General features: G+C 39.0%; 1 protein-coding gene across 9 annotated transcripts in view; it reads right to left on the bottom strand.

The window, feature by feature from the left end:
* Positions 1-861: 861 nt before the first annotated feature.
* PICALM (phosphatidylinositol binding clathrin assembly protein) overlaps positions 862-19,754 on the bottom strand; it is a 66,270-nt gene continuing 47,377 nt past the window's right edge. For 3 of the 9 annotated variants that reach the window (XM_041414248.1, XM_041414240.1, XM_041414244.1), the window contains 9 exons: positions 17,533-17,640; positions 16,533-16,664; positions 16,413-16,443; positions 15,506-15,605; positions 13,747-13,770; positions 11,649-11,708; positions 9,239-9,343; positions 3,119-3,221; positions 862-2,205 (listed from right to left, as the gene is read on the bottom strand). In XM_041414248.1, the coding sequence (XP_041270182.1) occupies positions 3,129-3,221; positions 9,239-9,343; positions 11,649-11,708; positions 13,747-13,770; positions 15,506-15,605; positions 16,413-16,443; positions 16,533-16,664; positions 17,533-17,640 (653 nt within the window). In that variant the 3' untranslated portion in view covers positions 862-2,205; positions 3,119-3,128. Of the gene's footprint in view, positions 2,206-3,118; positions 3,222-9,238; positions 9,344-11,648; positions 11,709-13,746; positions 13,771-15,505; positions 15,606-16,412; positions 16,444-16,532; positions 16,665-17,532; positions 17,641-19,754 lie in introns of those variants that run through there. The other 6 variants (XM_041414241.1, XM_041414245.1, XM_041414243.1 and 3 more) reach the window with 4 other exon arrangements.

Below are 19,754 nucleotides of genomic sequence, written 5' to 3'. Positions count from 1 at the left end.
TCATAACCCAGCTCATCAGGCTCGGGAGGAGGATGAAGGTCTACCTTCTTCCTTCACACAAGGTCTGAACAATCTGTAACCTGGTAGTTACCGAGGTCATAACAGGTCACAGACGTGCACCTTTTTTCCAGCTGGCCCCCAACTCAAACAACTAAACTTTTTTATATTCTGACCACAAGCAAACTGACCCACACTGAAAGCCCCAGTAGTAGGAAGACAAAATTTTAGTAAACGTGTATGAAACTCCCCAGATCTGGGTGTGTGCATTACATACTCTGTAATAGGTTCAGAGGTTTTTTTAATTTATGCTTTGAGAAAGAAATTTTAAATCTACTGACCTGTACTGCTCAGTTTATGATACCCTGGCCTCCAGGACAAGCCTCAGGTCGTTGTGAGGAGGAAAGTTCCACTTCTCTCTGCTCTTCCAGTGTCTAATTACAGAAGGGGATCTCAGCAAACTGTTCACAGCTTTTCCAGCACTACCTTCTGCTGTATGATTAGGGAAGATAATAACAATTTTTGGGGACTTATTTATGCTTCTTGCTTAGTTATAAACAGAACAAGTTTATTGCCATGAGCAGTTTGAAAACTAGAAGGTAGTGAAATATCAGGTTAGGTCAGGAAGAAGGAGACACCTTGTCACTGAGGCGTCCACTGAGGCTGTCCGTGACACCAGCCCAGGGAAGAGGCTGCATGGATCATGGCAGCCACAGGTTCAGAGTGCTGCACTTCCTGCAATACAATATGCACATATGAAATACATTTGGTATTTTATTAAGTAAACAACACCGTTATCAGTGCACATTTTAAGCAGCAGAAATAAAAGAAGCACCTCAGACTTTCATACCGTAACAAAAGTTCTGTGGAAGCTGCATTTTATTTGAAAATCCACCCATTTTTGCTAACATACATTTTAATATTTTAAACAAAAATAGAATCTGCAGAGACAATGCAGCAAGTATGCTTAATTCATGTACAGAATTGCTTTCGTATCATTGACTATCCTTCTGAAGGCCCCACTCCACCCAAAAGTTATGGTGTATTTACACAAAGCACCGATCAACAGCGCTACTTTAATTCCTCGTGAACTAAATACCCACTAGACATATGTAAGGAAGCTACTTCCCCTTTTTTACTTTTAAAAGGTACATGATCATGAACGAGCCCAATGAAAAGGCTTCCCCCCCCCAACACACAACACCTCAATTTATTTTTTTTTTTACAGAAAAGAAGGAAAGTCTTAAAAATGAAAGCAATTCCTCACATTCATCTTGGAAAGGCCTTATAATGTCAAATGTAAAAATAATGACATGCCAAGCACAAAGCAATAAAGTTCCTTCCCAATGCACTAATGCTGAATTAAAAATGTAGTGCTTTTTCTAGTCAGTTAACTGTTCCCTTGCAAAATCCTAGGCACAGAATTGACTATAAGGATTAATGCGTTTTACAGCTCTTCCCTAATTCCCATATATACTGAGAATTCATTAGATTCAGACCTTTAAAATATTTAGTGCTCTGTATGTCAGCAGAAAAGCATTCTGAATCAGATTCATTCTTCATGGATAAAAATCAGACATACTGTATACATCCATACTCATTTTCATAAGGAGGTTTTTTTGATACAATATTAATGTTAAATTGATAATCATAAATAAATACAAACAATAATACATAAGGAATGTCTACTGCAAACTGAATATATAATTTTTAAAAAAAGTTAATTTCCATTACTGCTGTGCCTACATTTGTGAGGACTGAAAAGGTAACTGCAGAATTAAGAGTTAGGATTTGACCCTCCCCTGCCCAGAGTCTTGTTTTGAGTTACGGTAAAGGACACATCTCCAATCCAGACAGCATTTCCAAACACCAATATCAATTTTCAGAATGAAGGCTTCTCTTCATACGTTACCAATTAAGGATATTATTAGAAGCTGAGAGTATTGACGTGTTAGTCACCAGGACAAAAATAGATCTTGGTCTTAATTCACGGCAATTCTTGGCTTTGTGTTGTGTACTGATGTCTTCTTATGGAGGTATCCCAGCTTCCTTCATTGGTCTTCATCATTTCACTGCATCACTTAATGGAAGAGGAGAGTTTGAGGGACTGAAGTTCATTTTTTTCCTGGAAGTGGGAGTTTACTGCTGAGCACATCTTTTTGGAAATGTTCCTTTCTCTTCCATCTAACACAGTTACATAAACTGAATCTGGAAAGATGAAAAACCCTGGGGTTAACATGCAACAGAAGTAGGACTCTAAACCTTTTTTCTTCAAAAATTTCCATTCTGATGCCCAAGCTACCCCATGATCTGAAGTTTTGAACAGAAATAAAATATTTTTAAAAAATGAGGGCCAGGAAACAACAGAAAGCCATCAGGATGTTCTTCCAACGACACCAACCTTTGGAATAGCCCTGTATTAAAAATAAAACCCACCTAATTATCCATGCAATATTGTCACCAGTGGCAGCATAACACAGACCAACACCATTATGAAGAGAACTCAGGGTGATTTTTCATGTTGAACCAGAGGAAGTGGACAAAGAAAAGCAGCTGCTGTGTGCAATAAGCCTACTCTCTCTTTATACTATGAATTCTCAAATTTCTTTTTCATGTTTTCACTCATTTTACTATTTAATTCCCACCTGCCCCTGACTGGTCAAAAACAACACAACTCCTCCACTGCACCTCTGTACCAAAATGGATCCCTAGCACACGTGAAACACCTCCTCCTGCATGAAGGGAACTCCTGGTCAAGCCACAGGGAAGCACACGAGCACCCTGCCAGCAGCACTCAGGGCTCTGCTGCTAACGGGGAACTCTGAACATTTTCCTGATGAGATGGTAAATACCAGGTAGCACCAGTTCCTTCTCCCTAACGGCAGCAAGTACCACATGAGCTGGTTCTATTTCCAAAAGACTGAGGCAAAAACACTCAGCCTGTAAACTGCTGAAGTTAAATACAAAGAGTTTCCAAGTCACTTCCACAGTGCTTCCAACTCAACAAGATTTGGTTTTATTTCCTTAAGAAACAGTTCTAGCCATGTTAATAAAACTTGAATTAGAACTTTTTTGTTTTGTATCACAAACACCAGCATCTCCCCAGAATAATGGACAATACCTAAGTTGTTCTACAAGAAATCCTGGAGAGAGAGCTCTGCAAAGGGATCCTTTCCTGAGGCTCTGTGAGGACTCTGACTGGAAGGGCTGGATGCTGCAGACAGCTAGTAAGAAAGACGACAGAGAAAGGGAAAGAAAAAGAAAACAAGGTCTCAGAATGACAGAATATGAAAGCTAAACGTGTAATGAAAGGACAAGAGGAGGTTAAGAGGCAAACTTGGCAGAAGTCAACTATTAAAATAAGGTGTTTGGTCATATGGAAAACAAAGCCTCTCCAATGGTTGGTGTAATGTAGAAACAAGCCGGCCACGACCGTCCGGAAAGGAAACGCCAGTGGCGTTTGCCAAACAAGCAGATACACACTTTCACAGCAGTTTTCTTCAAAGGAAGATACAAAACATTCAGCCTGACTTCTGTGAAACAGGTTAGTCCTCTCCCTGCTTTACTGGGAAAACTACAGCCTGGCAGGGAGAGATGATGCTGGGGTCTGGCCAGAGCACGGCAGCTTTCCAGATGGTTTCTCCAGAAGGAATAGCTCTCAGCATCTTTTCTTGTCAAATAGGATGCATATAGAAAGAGGTTGGATAGCAGAGAATAGATAATTCTCAATTTGGGACCTAGAAGGAGAACATGAGATATATTCTGTGAATAGGAGAAAAAAGAAAAAAAAAAAAGGAAAAAAGATGAGAGTTTCAACTGCTACTGTGGCCATTTTAGGTGAGAAATGAAGACTGTGACTCAGTCTGTACACTCATAAAAATTGCATCCTACAGTCATGTACCTAAAGCAGCACACCACAAACTCAGTCATATAAAGCACATAACTTAGAGGTGGGTAATATTGGCATTCCAACTGCTGCTGCTGGGAAGGACCAATAATCTGCAGGCTGTACTAGTAGGAGTATCAGCTGTTTGTTGATTTATTTTTCCTTCTGTGTTACTACTTTTCCCGTTATAAGTGGTGTTTTATTAAATCCTATTTGTCCTCCCCCTGGTAGAACATGCATGTTTCTGCAGTTATAAATCAAAGTCAGCATCCTCCAATTTGGGTTCCTCACTGGAACAGTTTGTTCAGAATCGAGTCACTTGCACTCCATGCCCATGACAAAAAACATTGCATGAAGACCTTTTCCTTTGGAAATGCCAGGCACCCACCAACCTATGCATGACAGGAAATCTGGTTATGGGAATTGCTTGCAGAAGTGAGCAGGGAATTGCTCAAAGTGTAAATATTGCCATTGCACATTTAAATTTTTCACTTGAATGTCTATTTCTATGATCTCAGAAACCATATGAGCAGGAGGAGTTCCTTCAGGATCAGTACATACTTAATCTGCATTGGAATCTTCATCTCCTCCTGAAACCCCACTCCCAATGGGGAACTCATATCTAGTCACCATAAATAAGTTATGCAAAAGTCATGAGACAGAATGGGAAATGCTTGAGAAGCACTTTCAGGATGTCAGAATTTCTCCTCTTAAACTTGGTTCTTTCCTTTGTAAAGCCGTAGGCAGACCAGTGATATGGTCCAAGAGAGTCCTAACTTCAGCCAGGAATGCCTGCTGCCACTTGATTTCAGGAAACATTCTTCCTCTTCATGGTGAAATGCCTTGAAGTCACATACATTTCTATCAAACTGAGCTGGCAAATCTCCAGCCCATATCAAGTCCAAAGTAACATCCCAGTTTGAAAGCAGTGTGGAAGACTGGTAGGTTTGGGCCAGTTGTGCAACATCAGCACATAACCAAACACAGGGGACATTTTAGGAAGCCTGTTCAGGTTAAGATCCGAGGAAAAAGCCTGACAATGCTATTACCTAAATGCCATAATTAAATTCAGACAAGACTTGCAGTAAATATGCATTTTAGCAAAATTCCTCTAATTATTAAAAAGGAGACCTAAAAAAAAATACATGGGAAGTATAGTTAGCCTGTTTCCTACACTGCACCTCTCCAGATTACTCCAGTTTATAAACAGATCTGAAAACCAGGACCACTTCTAGCAGTTTCTAAGGAGAAGCATCAAAACAACAGTGCTGGCCATCAGTTTCTCTAGAGCTGATCTAACTGGAGCTGTGGATTTACTGCCCCTGCTGCCCAGCGCTGGTGTGATGTGAAATGCACCGCACTGCGCTGCTCAGACAGCTTAGTTTTACCTCCAGCATCAGTCAGCACTTCTCACTGCCTCCAACAAAGACAAAGCTCCGTGGAGCCACAGTAAAACCTAGGAACCTGTCCATAAGCTAGCACTGGGCTGATTGCCACCATTAGCTACATTCTGGTTTCCCAAGAAACAAGTCTGTCAAGCTGTTTTACCATATATTTTAGGGGTAACGTGCCAAAGCAAGCATCTCTAAGGTCTACTTTCTGGCGTAAGTCTGTCCTGAACTTCCTACCCTGTTCTTACAGTTTCAAACACCCCTCAAACCTCCACCCCCACCCCTACACCCAGCCAAAAACCAACCACAAAACAGATCCACCAAACCAACTTGCTCATTTGAACATTTACCTATTCTCCATCACCCAGGTGATTGCTCCTGCTACTTGCCATGTACAATTGGCTCTGTTAACAACTGCTGTGTGTTACAATTTACATAGATGTTGGCAGTGGGTAGAGTGATTTCTTTATTCTATTTTAAATCTTAAATTTTGAGCTACCCATCTGCTTCCCCCTCCTAAGGCTATGTCCTTCTGTGGACAACCACACCACAACACGTGCCATGTGAAGGCACATGGATTTGTCCTAGTTGTACCATTTTATGTTGGCCAACACAACACGGTTGTTGGTTTAACAGCCAAGCCCTGCTGCTGCACATTGGGACACTCAGGCCTTGTGATGGCAGGCACATTCCAGCCCCTGTGCATCAGCCATATCTGGGACATTCAGCATTTGCTGTACTGTATCACATCTGCCATCCCTCTTCCTGAACCACTGATTCAGCCTGCCCCCTCCTCAGACACACTCACACAAACACTTTCCCCTCACCAGCTACAGTAATGTCATCAAACAACGCCAACCATTCTCACTGTTCTGGGTAGCACAACGTAGTAAGTTGCAATGGGTAATGGCCACCATTTTATCATGATGAAAACTTATTTTCTTTCTCAGGTGGGAAATACTGCAAGATAAATATTTTCAAAGAAAAATTACACACCTTTCAAAACTATTAATGCCTTCTGCACCCAGATTACCAAAGAAGTGACTGTTCTACTTTCATTCTCAATTATTTCAAATTATTTTGCCCACAAAAACTGAACTACCTTTGCTTTTGACTGCAACAATTAGGAAAAAAGTTGCGAGCATGTAAAGAGAACACTTGGAAGAGAAGCAAAACAGGTATGTCTAGAGACAGAAAAAATTTAATTAAGACTAATCCTTGAGAGTATCACGTTATGAACAACAGTTTAATTTATACGGAAACTGCACAACATTAAGATGCCTATTTTCACAGTGTGTTCTCAACGCACTACAACGTGGCAATAAAATTTTTGGCAACAGCTTCATATCTGTCATCATGCTTTTAAATACCTTTAGCTGTCTTTACTGTAGACAACACCCAAGATCTATCAGGAGACTGGAGGTGATATAATCTGGTGCTTTAAATTAAGTATGAAAAACAATTTAGTTTTTGGCAAGTGATGTCGCCATGGGCAAAACCAGTATTAGAATAATGGTGTTTACAGTGATCCTTGTGGGCAGTTTGAGTTGTGGGCCTCACAGATAACCATTATTTATTCTTCAAGATTTGTTTACTGACCCCAAGAACACACATTTCTGTTTCTTTCCTTTTTCTATTTCTGGCACAACAAGAGCTAACTAAACTTAAAGCATGAAATACACTGTCAGAAGGGCCTCAAGACTCAGCACACAGTAAACTCAGTGGGATAGAAGGGTAATTCCCCTCCACGGCTATACATTAATAAACTCTGTTGTGCATGGGGAAGCTCTCACATGCAGCCCTTGTTTCATTTAAGATGCTTTACTGATATCAGGCTTCTGAAAACTTGACACCTTCCAGCAACAAAGACTGTGTGTCTCAGGGAAAACCCTTTTTGGTCACAGCAAACGCTGACTCAAAGGGTGTGTTTTCAATGAAATTAATTCTCACAGGAGCCAAACATTGTCAGGTAAGAGAATAAATATAGCTCCACACACCTCACTTGTGACTAATTCCTCTTTCTCCTGTTCTGACAGCCAGCTGGGATTCAACCTAGGTCACGCCCTGCAATGTCAAATGAAGCAGAAAGGCTCACTGAACTATGCACACCCATCTACCTGTTCATAACTGAATCAGGCAGGTAGGCAGGTTTTTTTTTTTTTAAGGAAAATTTAATTTTATTTTTTTTTAATGTAGAGAAAACTCCTATCCTTGAGGATCCTTTTACTTGGTCAATATTTAAAATGGTATAAATGGTACAAAATCCATGTGAAAAATACCAAATCACTTGAGTGACAGTGAATGTGCAAAGCAGCTTTCAGAAGTCTAAGACAAAGCCAGTTGAGAGCTGCATTTCTAGCTAAAGAAATCTAACAGCATCCCTTTCAGATAAAGCATTTAAAAGAAGATATTTTAAAAAAAACCCTATTCACAAGGCTGTATTTTGAAGAAGACAACGGGCATACAAGCCCACTGGGAGCACACAGCAGAACCCTTCTTATAAAAGGATCAGACTGAGGCACTGGAAAATGCTTGTGGCTCTTTCTAGTTCCAGCTTAATGCTGAATTCTCTTCCCTCTACAGTCTAGTCCCAAACACTGCAGTTACACCAACCTATACCTAGGTGAAATTATACATGCATGCTTTTAAAGACTCACCTATAGAAACAGAGTGCTTTATAGTAAGATCAAACACAGGCATAATATATTTAATTTTTCTAACAGAAGTCTGATGTACAGAGTGAACTTTGAAAAAGAGACATCTGATAGATAAGCAAAACCACACTTAATCCTGGAGCTTCAGTCTGCCAGTTAAACTTGGCTCTGCCTCTAACTGCAGTTCACAAATACAAAGTCTTAATGATATTAGAATGTTCCAAAAATAGTATGAAGGTGGTCAGGGTTATCCATCCCCTCTTCCTCCTACTTTTTAAAATGTTTTTCTTACAGTAAAAAAAAAAACCTCACTTAAGATGCCTATTGGGTTATAGAAGTGAGTTCAGACAGAAATTTCCCAGTGACAGACATTTGTAAAACAAATCAATAACGGGTATTGTATTTAACTCCAGTATTGATGCAGTTAGTTCAGAGCAGCCCTTTGGCATACTCATTCCAGTAGGTTAGGTAATCAATCTGGACACAACACATCCCGAGAAACAGGTAACCAGGGGATTTAAGGAACACTCCACCTAAGGTAGCACTTAACAGGGAAAGGCCAGGTACATCAGTATTGCTATTGCACATCTTCACTATGCTGCAAATGCAGTCTCCTGCAAAACCATGGAGCAACACAAAACCCACTGGAGACTACCATGGTTAAAACTAGATGGACGTGCCACATGCCTCCCACTGAGGTGGTCAGGACCAACAACGGGGTGGGGGGCTGAGTTTTCACCAAGTTTGATGCCACAATTTTTTCAAACCCATCTAATACAGTCATGGGTATAAAAGGCTACACACACCCTGTCTGGCCCCTGCAAAATGCTGTAATACAAGCACACACCTTGCACCTTGGGTACTTTACAATCTAATACTTTTAAGTGTAACAGGGGAAAGAACAGTGACACATATACTTAGGAGAAAGCTGTAATAGACAATCCCAGATAAACACACTCTGAAGGTAAAGCAGCATGGAATATGACTTTGAGGAAAAAGCTCATCTTCAGCAAAGGGCACAGACATCAGCTTTTGCTATTCCTTGTCATTGTCACATTCCCAGAAAAACAATGCCTGAAAAAGACCTACCCTCTTTGGTTCGGTAACACAAACTTGCTGCTGTCAACATGGATACAAGCAGATAGGAAGCAAGCCTTTCATGAACCTTCCATGAACTTGTGCAATAATTTGCCCAAGACAAATAAGAGATATTAATTATATCCATGCATAAAATTAACATATTAAATATACTTCTAAAGAAACTGCTTCGCGTAGTTTATTCCCAGCACCAACAATTTGAACATACACACCTGTGCTCCCGGTACAGGGCCAAAGGGGTTTGGTGGTCTCATGACTGGCTGACTGTATATCAAAGTTGGCTGGGTCATTACTGGTATGCCTCCCATCTGTGATGGCTGAAAAAACCCAGACAGCATCAAATCACACACAGCATTAATACATTTCAAGTATTTAAGGAGTTAAAATGGCAAATGGGTGAAAAGTCATGGTCATATTTGAGATATGCAACCATGTGAGATCCTTCTACAATATTCTGCAAATAAAGATGACCAGAAAGGAACATTAGAGCCTTTCCAAGGAATTTTTCTCAATAACAACCGAGCCCATTTAATCTCTTGCTGCAAAGATCTGAAGCACTAAAACACTTGTTAGACAAGCATTTGTGCTGGTCCTTCTGCTCCCAAATGTGAGGTCTGGCAGCACCTCCCTGACTGCCTCTGAAAGCACAAGCACAGTTTTGCAGATAGCAGTGCAGTGCTGACAGAGCTCAGGACAAAACTGAAAACTGAGAGCTGTACGTGCAATTAATGTTAAGTCATTATGCAGTCAGAGTCGAAGTGTTACCAACACCCCAGCTGAGCCAAATTACAAGTTTAATGTGTATTAATGGTCTTACAAGTCAGGTTATATTTAACACAGATGCCCATCTCTGGCACTGCTTTTGGCATTCCCCTCAGGCTTGGGTTGACAGCCAGCAGCAGTCCTACTGAAGCAATCCCCACACCAAGCAGCTTTTCCCTGGCTAATCCTGGTGGTGGTGGTACTCTTCCTATCATGCCAACAAACTGTTTGGGCAATCACAGGGTGAACCCATTCAAAAAACTGACCCTAATGGAAACACCTTATAAAAAAATATAAGAACAAATGAACAACTGCTGGCCCAAGACACAGGAAGCAGCAGCCAGGCAATGCCCAGGCACAGCGCTGCAGCACTAAACAAGCTGCCTATCCCAGCAAGCTCGCAACAGATGGAAACATGAGGGAAAAGCCTGCACTTAGACAGGACCATCCTCAGAACTCTGGTCCCCACTATTGCTTTTATGAAAAACTAAAATGTTTAACAGCAAGGGTTGTAAATTGAGTCAACATTTCAGAGATTCCTGATGGCAAATGTCCTGAATAAAGTCTGAATGAGCCAGTTCAGATTTCAGGATGTGCTACGGAGCCCACTGGTCATTCTGTAACGGCCCACCTCACCCACCTGCTCAGATACTGGACATGTTTGACAACTCAGGGTAATAGAGTCATGTCTCCTTAATTCCAGTTTCCACTTCACAGTGGCATTTAAACTCCACAATCAAACATAGCACAACAACGTAACATAACAAGCAAGATTACTTCTCATACAGTACGTGTTACCTTCCCCTGCTGCTGACTCAAAGAACGATGACAATGCTGCTGGTACCATAACAGCAAAGTTGTGTAGATCAAGTTTGAATCCATACTAATGTTAGTTCAAGCATAACAGCTTTGACCAAGAATATGAGAGTTCATGGACGAGTAATGGGGAATATAATGATGTATGATACTCTCTGAAGAGACCCTCAAAAACATAGTTAGCCACTTCTGCAGTCCACTTACTGAGTGTATATAAACTATAAGTCATTAAACTAATTTGGTTACATGATGAAATATTTAATTTTTTTTCCCTTTAATCTGTGAGGCATTTAATAGAATAACTGCTTGAAGGAAGTTTTCTTTCCTTTTATTCACCCAGGAAAGCTGTGCTGCATCAAAATCATATTAAAAATAACTAAGGCATATAATTTCAGAAATATTTTAAAAGTTAAGGTAAGAACAAAAATTTTTAAAGCAAAAAGCAGGGAGGTCAGGCTTATATCAAAAGCCTTGAGGCACTGGTGTGTCACTAACAGATCTAACTCTCAACCAAAACCACACCATATTGCAGTGTCACAAACTTGCACTTTTGTAGCATTAATCATCACAGATCCTTGCTCCCAAACCTCAGCAGAAGGTGTTTAAGGAAGGCTTCACTTCACCAAGAAAACACTTGTGTTCTGAAAGCAGGTATTTATATTGACATGATAAACTTACTTCTATGATAAACTTACTTCCATGCCAATAAGGACCACCAAGAATAGACACTGTGTTAATTTTCATAGAATCACAGAATGGTTTGGGTTGGAAGGGACCTTAAACTTAATCTAAAAATGATCTAGTTCCATTTTAAGAAGTTTATGAATAAAACAAGTGAAGTAAGGAAGGGCAGACTTAATTTCAGACAAATAGCACGTAAGTGGTTCAGAAAACCAGAAGTTAATAATTTGGTGAGGAATAAATGAATGGGAGTTGAAATTCAGTCTTCAGTAGAATAGTTCAGGAAAACAAGAGCTACCAAACTATAAGCAATCAAACAATATACAGCATGTGCCTGGTTGGAGTTGTAGAAATTCCACTCACCATCACGTAGCCCATCATTCCTGTTGGCGTTGTGGCAGGATAGGCCATTACAGGGGGTGCCTGGTGTGAGAAATCGTGGTGAACTGAGAGAAGAGATCGGCTGCATACTCTAAGACATTGCTTTCTAAGGATCAACTGCAGCACTCAGCTTATTATGAACATAGCAGAGAATAAATTGGATTTGCAGTCTGGTGTTAAGAGTGTATCCTAATTATTTCAGATGTAGTACAATACCTAAGCTAAAGTTTATGGGCCATCTTAGCAAATCTCTAATAATGTATTTGCTTTTATCATGTTAGGATTCTGGCTGTTTGAACTAAACTGCACATACCACTCTCTCAACATCCTGTTTAGAGAACACAGTACAAGACTCAGAGAAGTTTGAGAGAAAATATTTATGAAGCAGAAGCACTTTTTAAATCCCATGTAGTATACACTTATATTTCAGTATCAAAAGTAATGGTACACAAGAAGTGTTAAGAGAGAGCTTGAAAGACGAAAAGACCAAATTACCATTGCTTCTGCTGACACAGGAATTCTCTTTAGCCAGCATGAAAATATTATGGGGATTCTCCTAGCATGCTTTGATATAAATTAGACTCTCACAGGAATAGCCAGTTTGCACTCCCTCTCCCTCCCTCACTCCATTCACTGCATTTGAACATGATAAAAGTCCTCTTAGTATCTGGCAGATACTTTTATGTTACCCTGATGTGCTTACTGCACTTTTATGAAGGTACAGCACAACCGCTGTCAAAACTGGGGTGAACTTTTGCTTTGTAAACAGTTTGGCAATATATATGTAGAAAAACAGCTGATAACTCTTAGAAATTTAAATACAGAAAGTTCTTAATCTCTTAACCATATTCTTTATTCTCCAGTTTATTATCCACTTTCTAAATTAGCATTAACACTAATAACATTAAAGACAAAAAAGTTGGATTTTTTTTCCAGACTAAACTGGTGCTTACAGATATTTAGACAGCTTGCTGTCTATCCACTCCACCTCCTGTTAGCGTACCCTTTTAGAAAAAAAAAAAAAAAAACAAAAACAACAGTATTTTTCATGTTTTTCTGTGGGGGTTTCTATTCCAGACAAACACCATAAGCATTTCTTGGTACACAGACATTAATGCTACAGAGAAGAGGCAAATCATAAATCATTAATCATACTGGACTAATTAAAGCAGATAAATTGCTTTATCAGGAATATGGCATCAGGAAAGCTGCTTCTGAATTCAGTTCTAAGGTATCAGCTGCTTTTTCTTATATAGTAGAGCCAGTGCAAATGGCATTTAAATTGCTATGAGAACAGATAGAAAATCATCTGGACAGCATATTTGCCACATATTTCACACAGCGGGCAAAGCTATCTTAAAAATTACAACTTTTCTTTTTGTTTTTCTTGTGTACACACACCTACACAAACATGCTGAATAAACTTATTGTTGAGTGCTCAAATATGGACCTACCACCCTTTAGTTACAGAGTTACCCTGGAATAAAAACAGAGTACAGGGAAAGACCAATATTACTGTTGACATTAAAAAAAAAAAAAGTCCTTTGAAATGAAAGCCTGCATTCCTCAGACAGCAAGCACAGGTTATTTCTTGCCCTCTGTAAACTATCTGCATTAATTTTCTTTTTTCATATGAGCATTCATGACATATTGGTCTCTCCCCACTTAAAAAAAAAAATTAAAAATCAAGATCTACCATAAATGTGGATCAAGTGCCACATATAACAGAAGCCTGTGAGGTTTCATGCAGTTATTCAAACACAATATTTTTATCTTCATTCAGAATTCACCAAATGCATTAAAGGCAGCACAGACACACACCCCAGCTATCTGGCAGCAGATGGTACAGTTTAAAGCAAGGAAAAATAATCTTGGTACTTCCCATGCCATCATTCGATTCAAGAGCCTGCACACCACCTATGAAATTTGTGTATACTAGGAAAAGCTCAATTTTTGGCACACCAAAGATTTTCAAATGAGAAATGTGTAAATAGCGAGGAGGTTATGAGATTCTGCAACAGCAGTGGTTAATATCAGCATGCCAGTCGATTGCAAAAAGGCTGTGGGTTGTTTCACTTACGTATTGTGGAAAATGCATGCCATTCTGTATTTCCCAGGGAGAACAATTACATAATGCAATAACACTGGATTAGAAGCAAATACTTACACAACAGAATATACACAGATAGCATTTTAGTTCACAAATACATTAAATGTTTACTCCAACACATTCTTGTAATTCAAGTCATTCACTAAGACAACACACCTGTGATACTGTCATTGGTATTAGGTTTCACATGGGTTTGCATAGTCCATTTATTTGGTATATGCCTTTTTCACCAACGATTTTCAAAAGCATATTTATTTAGCAAGCAGCAGCAACTCCACAATAAATGGACCAGCAGAGGAAAACAAAGCTTTTTTTCCCCCCTCACATTATTTCTTTTTCAAGTTTTTTATGTCTATAGAACAGTTTCACAGGAAGTGTCTCAACAGTATCACTCAAGAATAAAAGTTGTTAAATGTAATGACTTATCATCACAAGATGTAGATATAAGACATGAGTTATTAAACCGATTCAAGCACACAGGTAAACTCAAACCACCAGTCATTAATGCAGGTAAGTAAGTTACAATTTCTTCAATATCTACACAACCTGCAGTAAGATCCACAAACATATTTCTCCCTAAATAAATGTAGTGAGTTGACAGGACACCTAGTAGGGAGGAGGTGGCAGATCCAGGGAGACAAGTTCCATCTTTCCAAATCCACAATGCTGCATTACTGCACTGCAGATTCAACCTCCCCCAGTCAGAGTCATGCAATAAATCTTTGGGGGCAGTTTGTTACCTGCTCTGCCCATGTACAGCTCTCCAGGTCATTGGTGAAAGGGTGAGTGGGATTCAAATGCAAAAATGTTTTGCGAACATTGTGAAAACTACTTCTGTAAAGCCTTAAGATGTAATTAAAAGCCCTCCCCTACACTGCTACCCCAAAATCCTTGCCAATACTACCTGTTAAAATAGACATGAACTTGTTCATCAAAACTGACATGGATTAAAACCAAGTGCACACACCAGGGCAGGAAAGCAGTAGTTACGGACATGAGGAAAGCTGTAGCCACACACTTCTGCAAGTATCATGGGGCCAGTTGCAACCCCCAGAGCAGGCCAAGTTACAACGTAATGATGCATGACCTGTAAGTTCACTCAAAGGACACTTTCACTTTTCTAGACTGCCAAATGCCTCCTCACTCCTTGGAATTCAGTTTTATGTCATAAACTCATAGAATGGCTTGGGTTGGAAAGTATGTTGATGATGACCTAGTTTGAATCCCCCTGCTGTGGGCAGGGACACCTTCCACTAGACCAGGCTGCTCAAAGCCCCATCCAGCCTGGCCTTGAACACTTCCAGGGATTGGGGCATTTACAGCTTCTCTGGGAAATCTGTGTCAGTGCCTCAGCAGCTTCATAGTAAAGAATTTCTTCCTAGTATCTAATCTAAACCTGTCCTCTGTCAGTTCACAGCCATTGCCTCTTGTCCTGTCACCACATGGACTTGAAAAATCCATTGAGTGAAACCCAGAGAGCCCTACCTCCCAAGAGAGAGGCTGCTCAAACATGGCTGAAGTTTGTGCTAAACCTGCATGTCACGTCACAAATTATTTACTAGAATCACACAGCCAAGAAAAACAAATCTCAGTAGTACACAGCTCCAACTGACCACTTCAATTTTCTACTACCCTTTTACTACAACTACAGACCATTTTCAAATTCATACCTCACCCTGCATATCTAAACTGCAGGGAACTCACTATTTTAAAATGAGCATTTGCTTACCAATGTTGGAGCGTTCCACGCAGTTGTAGGTGCAATCTTGGGTTGCCAGTTGGAACCACCTGTTAGTTTCTTTTCACCTGGCTGAGTCCAGTTTACATCGCTTCAAATAAATTTTTTTAAAAAAGCGTCAGAGAACATTGGACTTTCTTATAAAACTTTCTCAGGTAAACACCATTTCTGCTTGGGAATGAGGCTTCTATTATTAATGAAGCTCATTTAGCAGAGGGGTTGATAAAAAATTTAATGACAACATGTTTTAGCTCAGACAAGAAAGAAAAAATGTTCAGCATGAGCCCCTCAGCATCTCAGTCAAGTTGCCCAGAATAAGTAAGTTAGTGTATCTGATTCAGGTCAACACATTTGAGTTGGATTTCAAGACAGCATATTAGCTTTCTGAATGATTTCAGAGTTGGCACAGATGGTCCCAATAAACTTGAAATTTGTCAATTCCATTTCTCCACTTTGCTGCTAGAGCAGATGTTCACTATCCTCAAATACACACATCCTGCTTCAGAATTCACTTGTCTAAAGATCAGCCTCAAGACCCAGGTTGCAGTTTCACAATCTTTAAGATCACTCTCCTCACACTCAGGTCATACCAAGTATTTAAGGAGTGTTATGACTACAAGCAACAACTACAAATAAACATTTTGATGAACTACTTTTTTAATATACCTAGAAGTCTGAAAGGAATCAGAGACAGAACGCCTTGCCTGCTACTGTCAATGCCACTCAGTCATCAGTCACCTTCCAACAGCTCCCAACAATTCATTACACCTTGTACAATCCCACATGTGCTCTGAAGGCTAACATTATATGTTGGTATGCACAGGTTTCAACACGTACATGCATGAAAATTTACTATCATGAAAATCCAAATGCTCAACTTCTGATTAAACATACTCACTTTTTAGTAGTTCCATTTCCAATGCCCAAATCTGTCACAAGGGAGAAAAAGAGACCACTGAAATTCTGTTTGTTTAAAAGAAATCAGTAAGTATTTAGATGTTAGTGGTTCCATACTTACTGCCTACAAGATTGGCTAAAGATGAATCCAGATCATCTGACACTAATTTATTAGGCGGTACTTTGGCAACTGGAAGACTCTGGTTTTGAGAGGCCACTGTTGGTTTTAGGAGACCACCTAGTTCATCAAAGCCTTTGAATGAGAAACATAAGTGATTTGAAGCACAAGCCTCCCACAAATGTAATGACATTCAATTAGACAGCAAAGTCAACTCAACGGCTAAAATACAAAATTTAACCTGGTGATGCTACCCTATACAGGAAGGACAAAAATTATTATGCCTCTTGATAAAAAAGATATTTACTATGGAAATAAGATTTCAGTTCAGCAGTTTAACCTATGGGACAACTTTACATGGAATGGATTCATAGTGACTGTAAAGCAGTCAAAACGTAAAACAAAGAAAAAATATGTAAAATGTTTCAATCTTACAAAAACATCTAATTGCTTTTAGCAAATCAATGGCTTAGGAAAAAAAATCTGATGTCAAGAGTATAATGCAAAATATCAGAAAATATCTACTTTCCAGATGCTCAAAAGAACAGAAAGAGCACTAAGACTTCAATCCAAATTAACTGTATTGACTGATCATTTTCTGAAGCAATTTTAATATCAAAAGAGGCAAAGGAGTGCCAAAATCCATGTTGCAGATACATAAAATGAAGATGATATTTTACCTCTTCCAAGCACACTCTACAAATACAAACTTAATTTTGTCTCACAGCATATAAAAATGAAGGCTGTTCACTGTGTGAAGTTTTAATGTACAAAATATTTAAGTGAGGGAAATCAGTGTAAACATTTCACCAGTGTAGAAATAGTCTGTAACGAAAAATTATTTGATTAATGCTGTTACTGACCTTTTAAAATCAGCTTTCTTTTCTTCATCTGAAACTCTGTCTCAGTAGTGTAAGTAAATACATATTAAGAGATTTATACCTCAAGAATAAAATAAATTAAAGGAAAGGACATAGGTTATTTATTTTAGCAAGTATCTTACCACCAGAATCTGGGACAACATTAGAAGATTTGTTTCCAAACACAGACTCAAAGTCAACATTAAGGCCAGCTGATGGCTGTGGTTGAGCAACAGGAGATGGAGTGAACCCTGTGGGGGAAAAAAAAAACCAAATTGTATGTTTTTATACAGCATTTCCCATAAATCCACCTTTATGCAAGACAAGCCAAATAAATATTTCAGCACTGCAGAAAGATCTCAACTGCAGGAATACCTCAAAAGTCCAGATTACACCCTGACACTGAACAGTTTATTTGGTCTTTATTCAAAGTTACTCCTCCAAGAAAGATTTTGTCTAAAAAACGGAACAGACAGGCTATAAAAGACAGTGCCCCTGCGATTACTTAATCTCTGGACACCTTCCTTATTCTTTTACCATATGCTTCCAATAAAATTACTGAGGAAAATGTCACCATGCTTCTCCAGGAAAAGAAGCTGGCTAGTGTGGAATCTGTTTCAAGATTATTTGACTGAAGATTATTCCTCTGTGGTTTATATTAATCCAGCAATTCTGTTAGATACAACTGGACTAAGATCCAAATCATCCCAAGGTGCCTGAACTAGTAATGCCTTTGATTAGACACACTTAACACAAATAATTTTCATAGCTCTTAGCTATTTATGGACACACATTTTGCAGTTGACCATGTTTTTCAATCAAATTTCTAGAAATTATGGCAAGATATGGGGACGTACAGCCACATTCCAGCTCCTAGTGCTGTCCAAACTTACTTATTTGTCTTCCATGTGTCTGTAGTGTTCTTCAAATACACAATTATTTTTCAACACTGAAAATTTATTGCAGCATGAAGCATTGCATATGATGTTCAGCAGCATTAAGTCAATAATTCAATAATAAAGGTAATAGCCATTTGTTTATAGTATTTTTTAATGTTATATATGATCTCACAAGCACGTGCATGTGCAACACCTTGGTATTCAGGCAATAACAGAAGTAATCATTGCTTTATATAAAAAGCACAAAAAAAAAGCACCACCACCTTGAAAATTAGCTCTTCTGGTTTCTAACAAGAAGTATGATAACATGGAGAAATGAAAGGATCACAACTACTTCAGCAGTAAAACACTGCAATGGGTAAAAATAACTGATAAAGAAAACTTCTTGGATTTCATTTTGGTTCCTGAGACAGCACCTCATTTCAATCTTACTATTTTTCTGAAATCAGTCAGATTTCACCTGAAAAAATTAGTAACTACAGGATGTTATTCTTGAACATAAGCTTCAGAAAAAAACCCTGTTTCTTTTTGTCTTACCTGTTTCTTTTTGTCTTTAAGGAACAAAAGACTCCTAACTCCATCACTAAAATTTAGACAATGTAATTTTCATTAAAAACAAATCAAAGTAAGATGCATACAGCAAAACATAGGAAGCAGTAATGTGGGAAAAGAGAGAGTAAATAATCAACAAACCAAAATGAGTATCTTTATGACATGTATACCATCAAGTTGTAACAAGCCATTTCAGAGACTCTGAACTTCAGATAGGAATTCCTTTGATGGGATGTCCTGCAACTCTTAAAACCGTGCCTGTACCAATAGAAAACCTGACTTACAATAGCTCATATTTTGCTTTAGCAATCAGCCCCAACCAAAATGTGGTGAGTTTCCTACTCTCACATTTTTGAAGTTTCAAGTTTTATGAAACTAAGAAGGTGAGACCATCTCCAAGACAAAACAATACACAGGACTCCTTTGAATCAGCCCCTGAGAAACATCAAATCCTACTCTTGATATCAATCACCAACTCAGGGCAGTTTGTTTAACAAGGATATTTTGAAAGGTGCAAAGGTCAGTATTTTTAATGGAGCTTCTTTGAGCATCAAGACTTGACAGAAACAAATAATCCTGCTTTTTTTAATATGGAACAAAGGGAACAGTAATTTTTAGCATTTAACCTTTTTTTTAAATGACGCTCACTGGTTTTTATGCAAAGATACTAAACCAAAATGCAACTTGATGGGGCTTTTAAGAACTAAGCCTTCCACAAACCATTTACTGAAGGTATTCCTAAGCCTTGCACTGCAGCAATGTTTACACACCCTGCTCAACCTGGTTTGGACAGATTATAACCTGTCACAGCCCACAGTCTCTCTAGCAACTATCAGGACAGTGTTCCAGAATCAGCACCAGTATGGGGCTACTACACAGACGTGACACAGCTGCACAAATGATTAGCCAGTACT

Source organism: Onychostruthus taczanowskii, unplaced genomic scaffold, assembly GCF_017590055.1.
Source record: "Onychostruthus taczanowskii isolate IOZ18803 unplaced genomic scaffold, ASM1759005v1 scaffold44, whole genome shotgun sequence".
Classification (NCBI taxonomy): Eukaryota; Metazoa; Chordata; class Aves; order Passeriformes; family Passeridae; genus Onychostruthus; species Onychostruthus taczanowskii.
The sequence above is the reverse complement of the archived record's forward strand: the minus strand, read 5'-3'. Positions and strand labels throughout refer to the sequence as shown.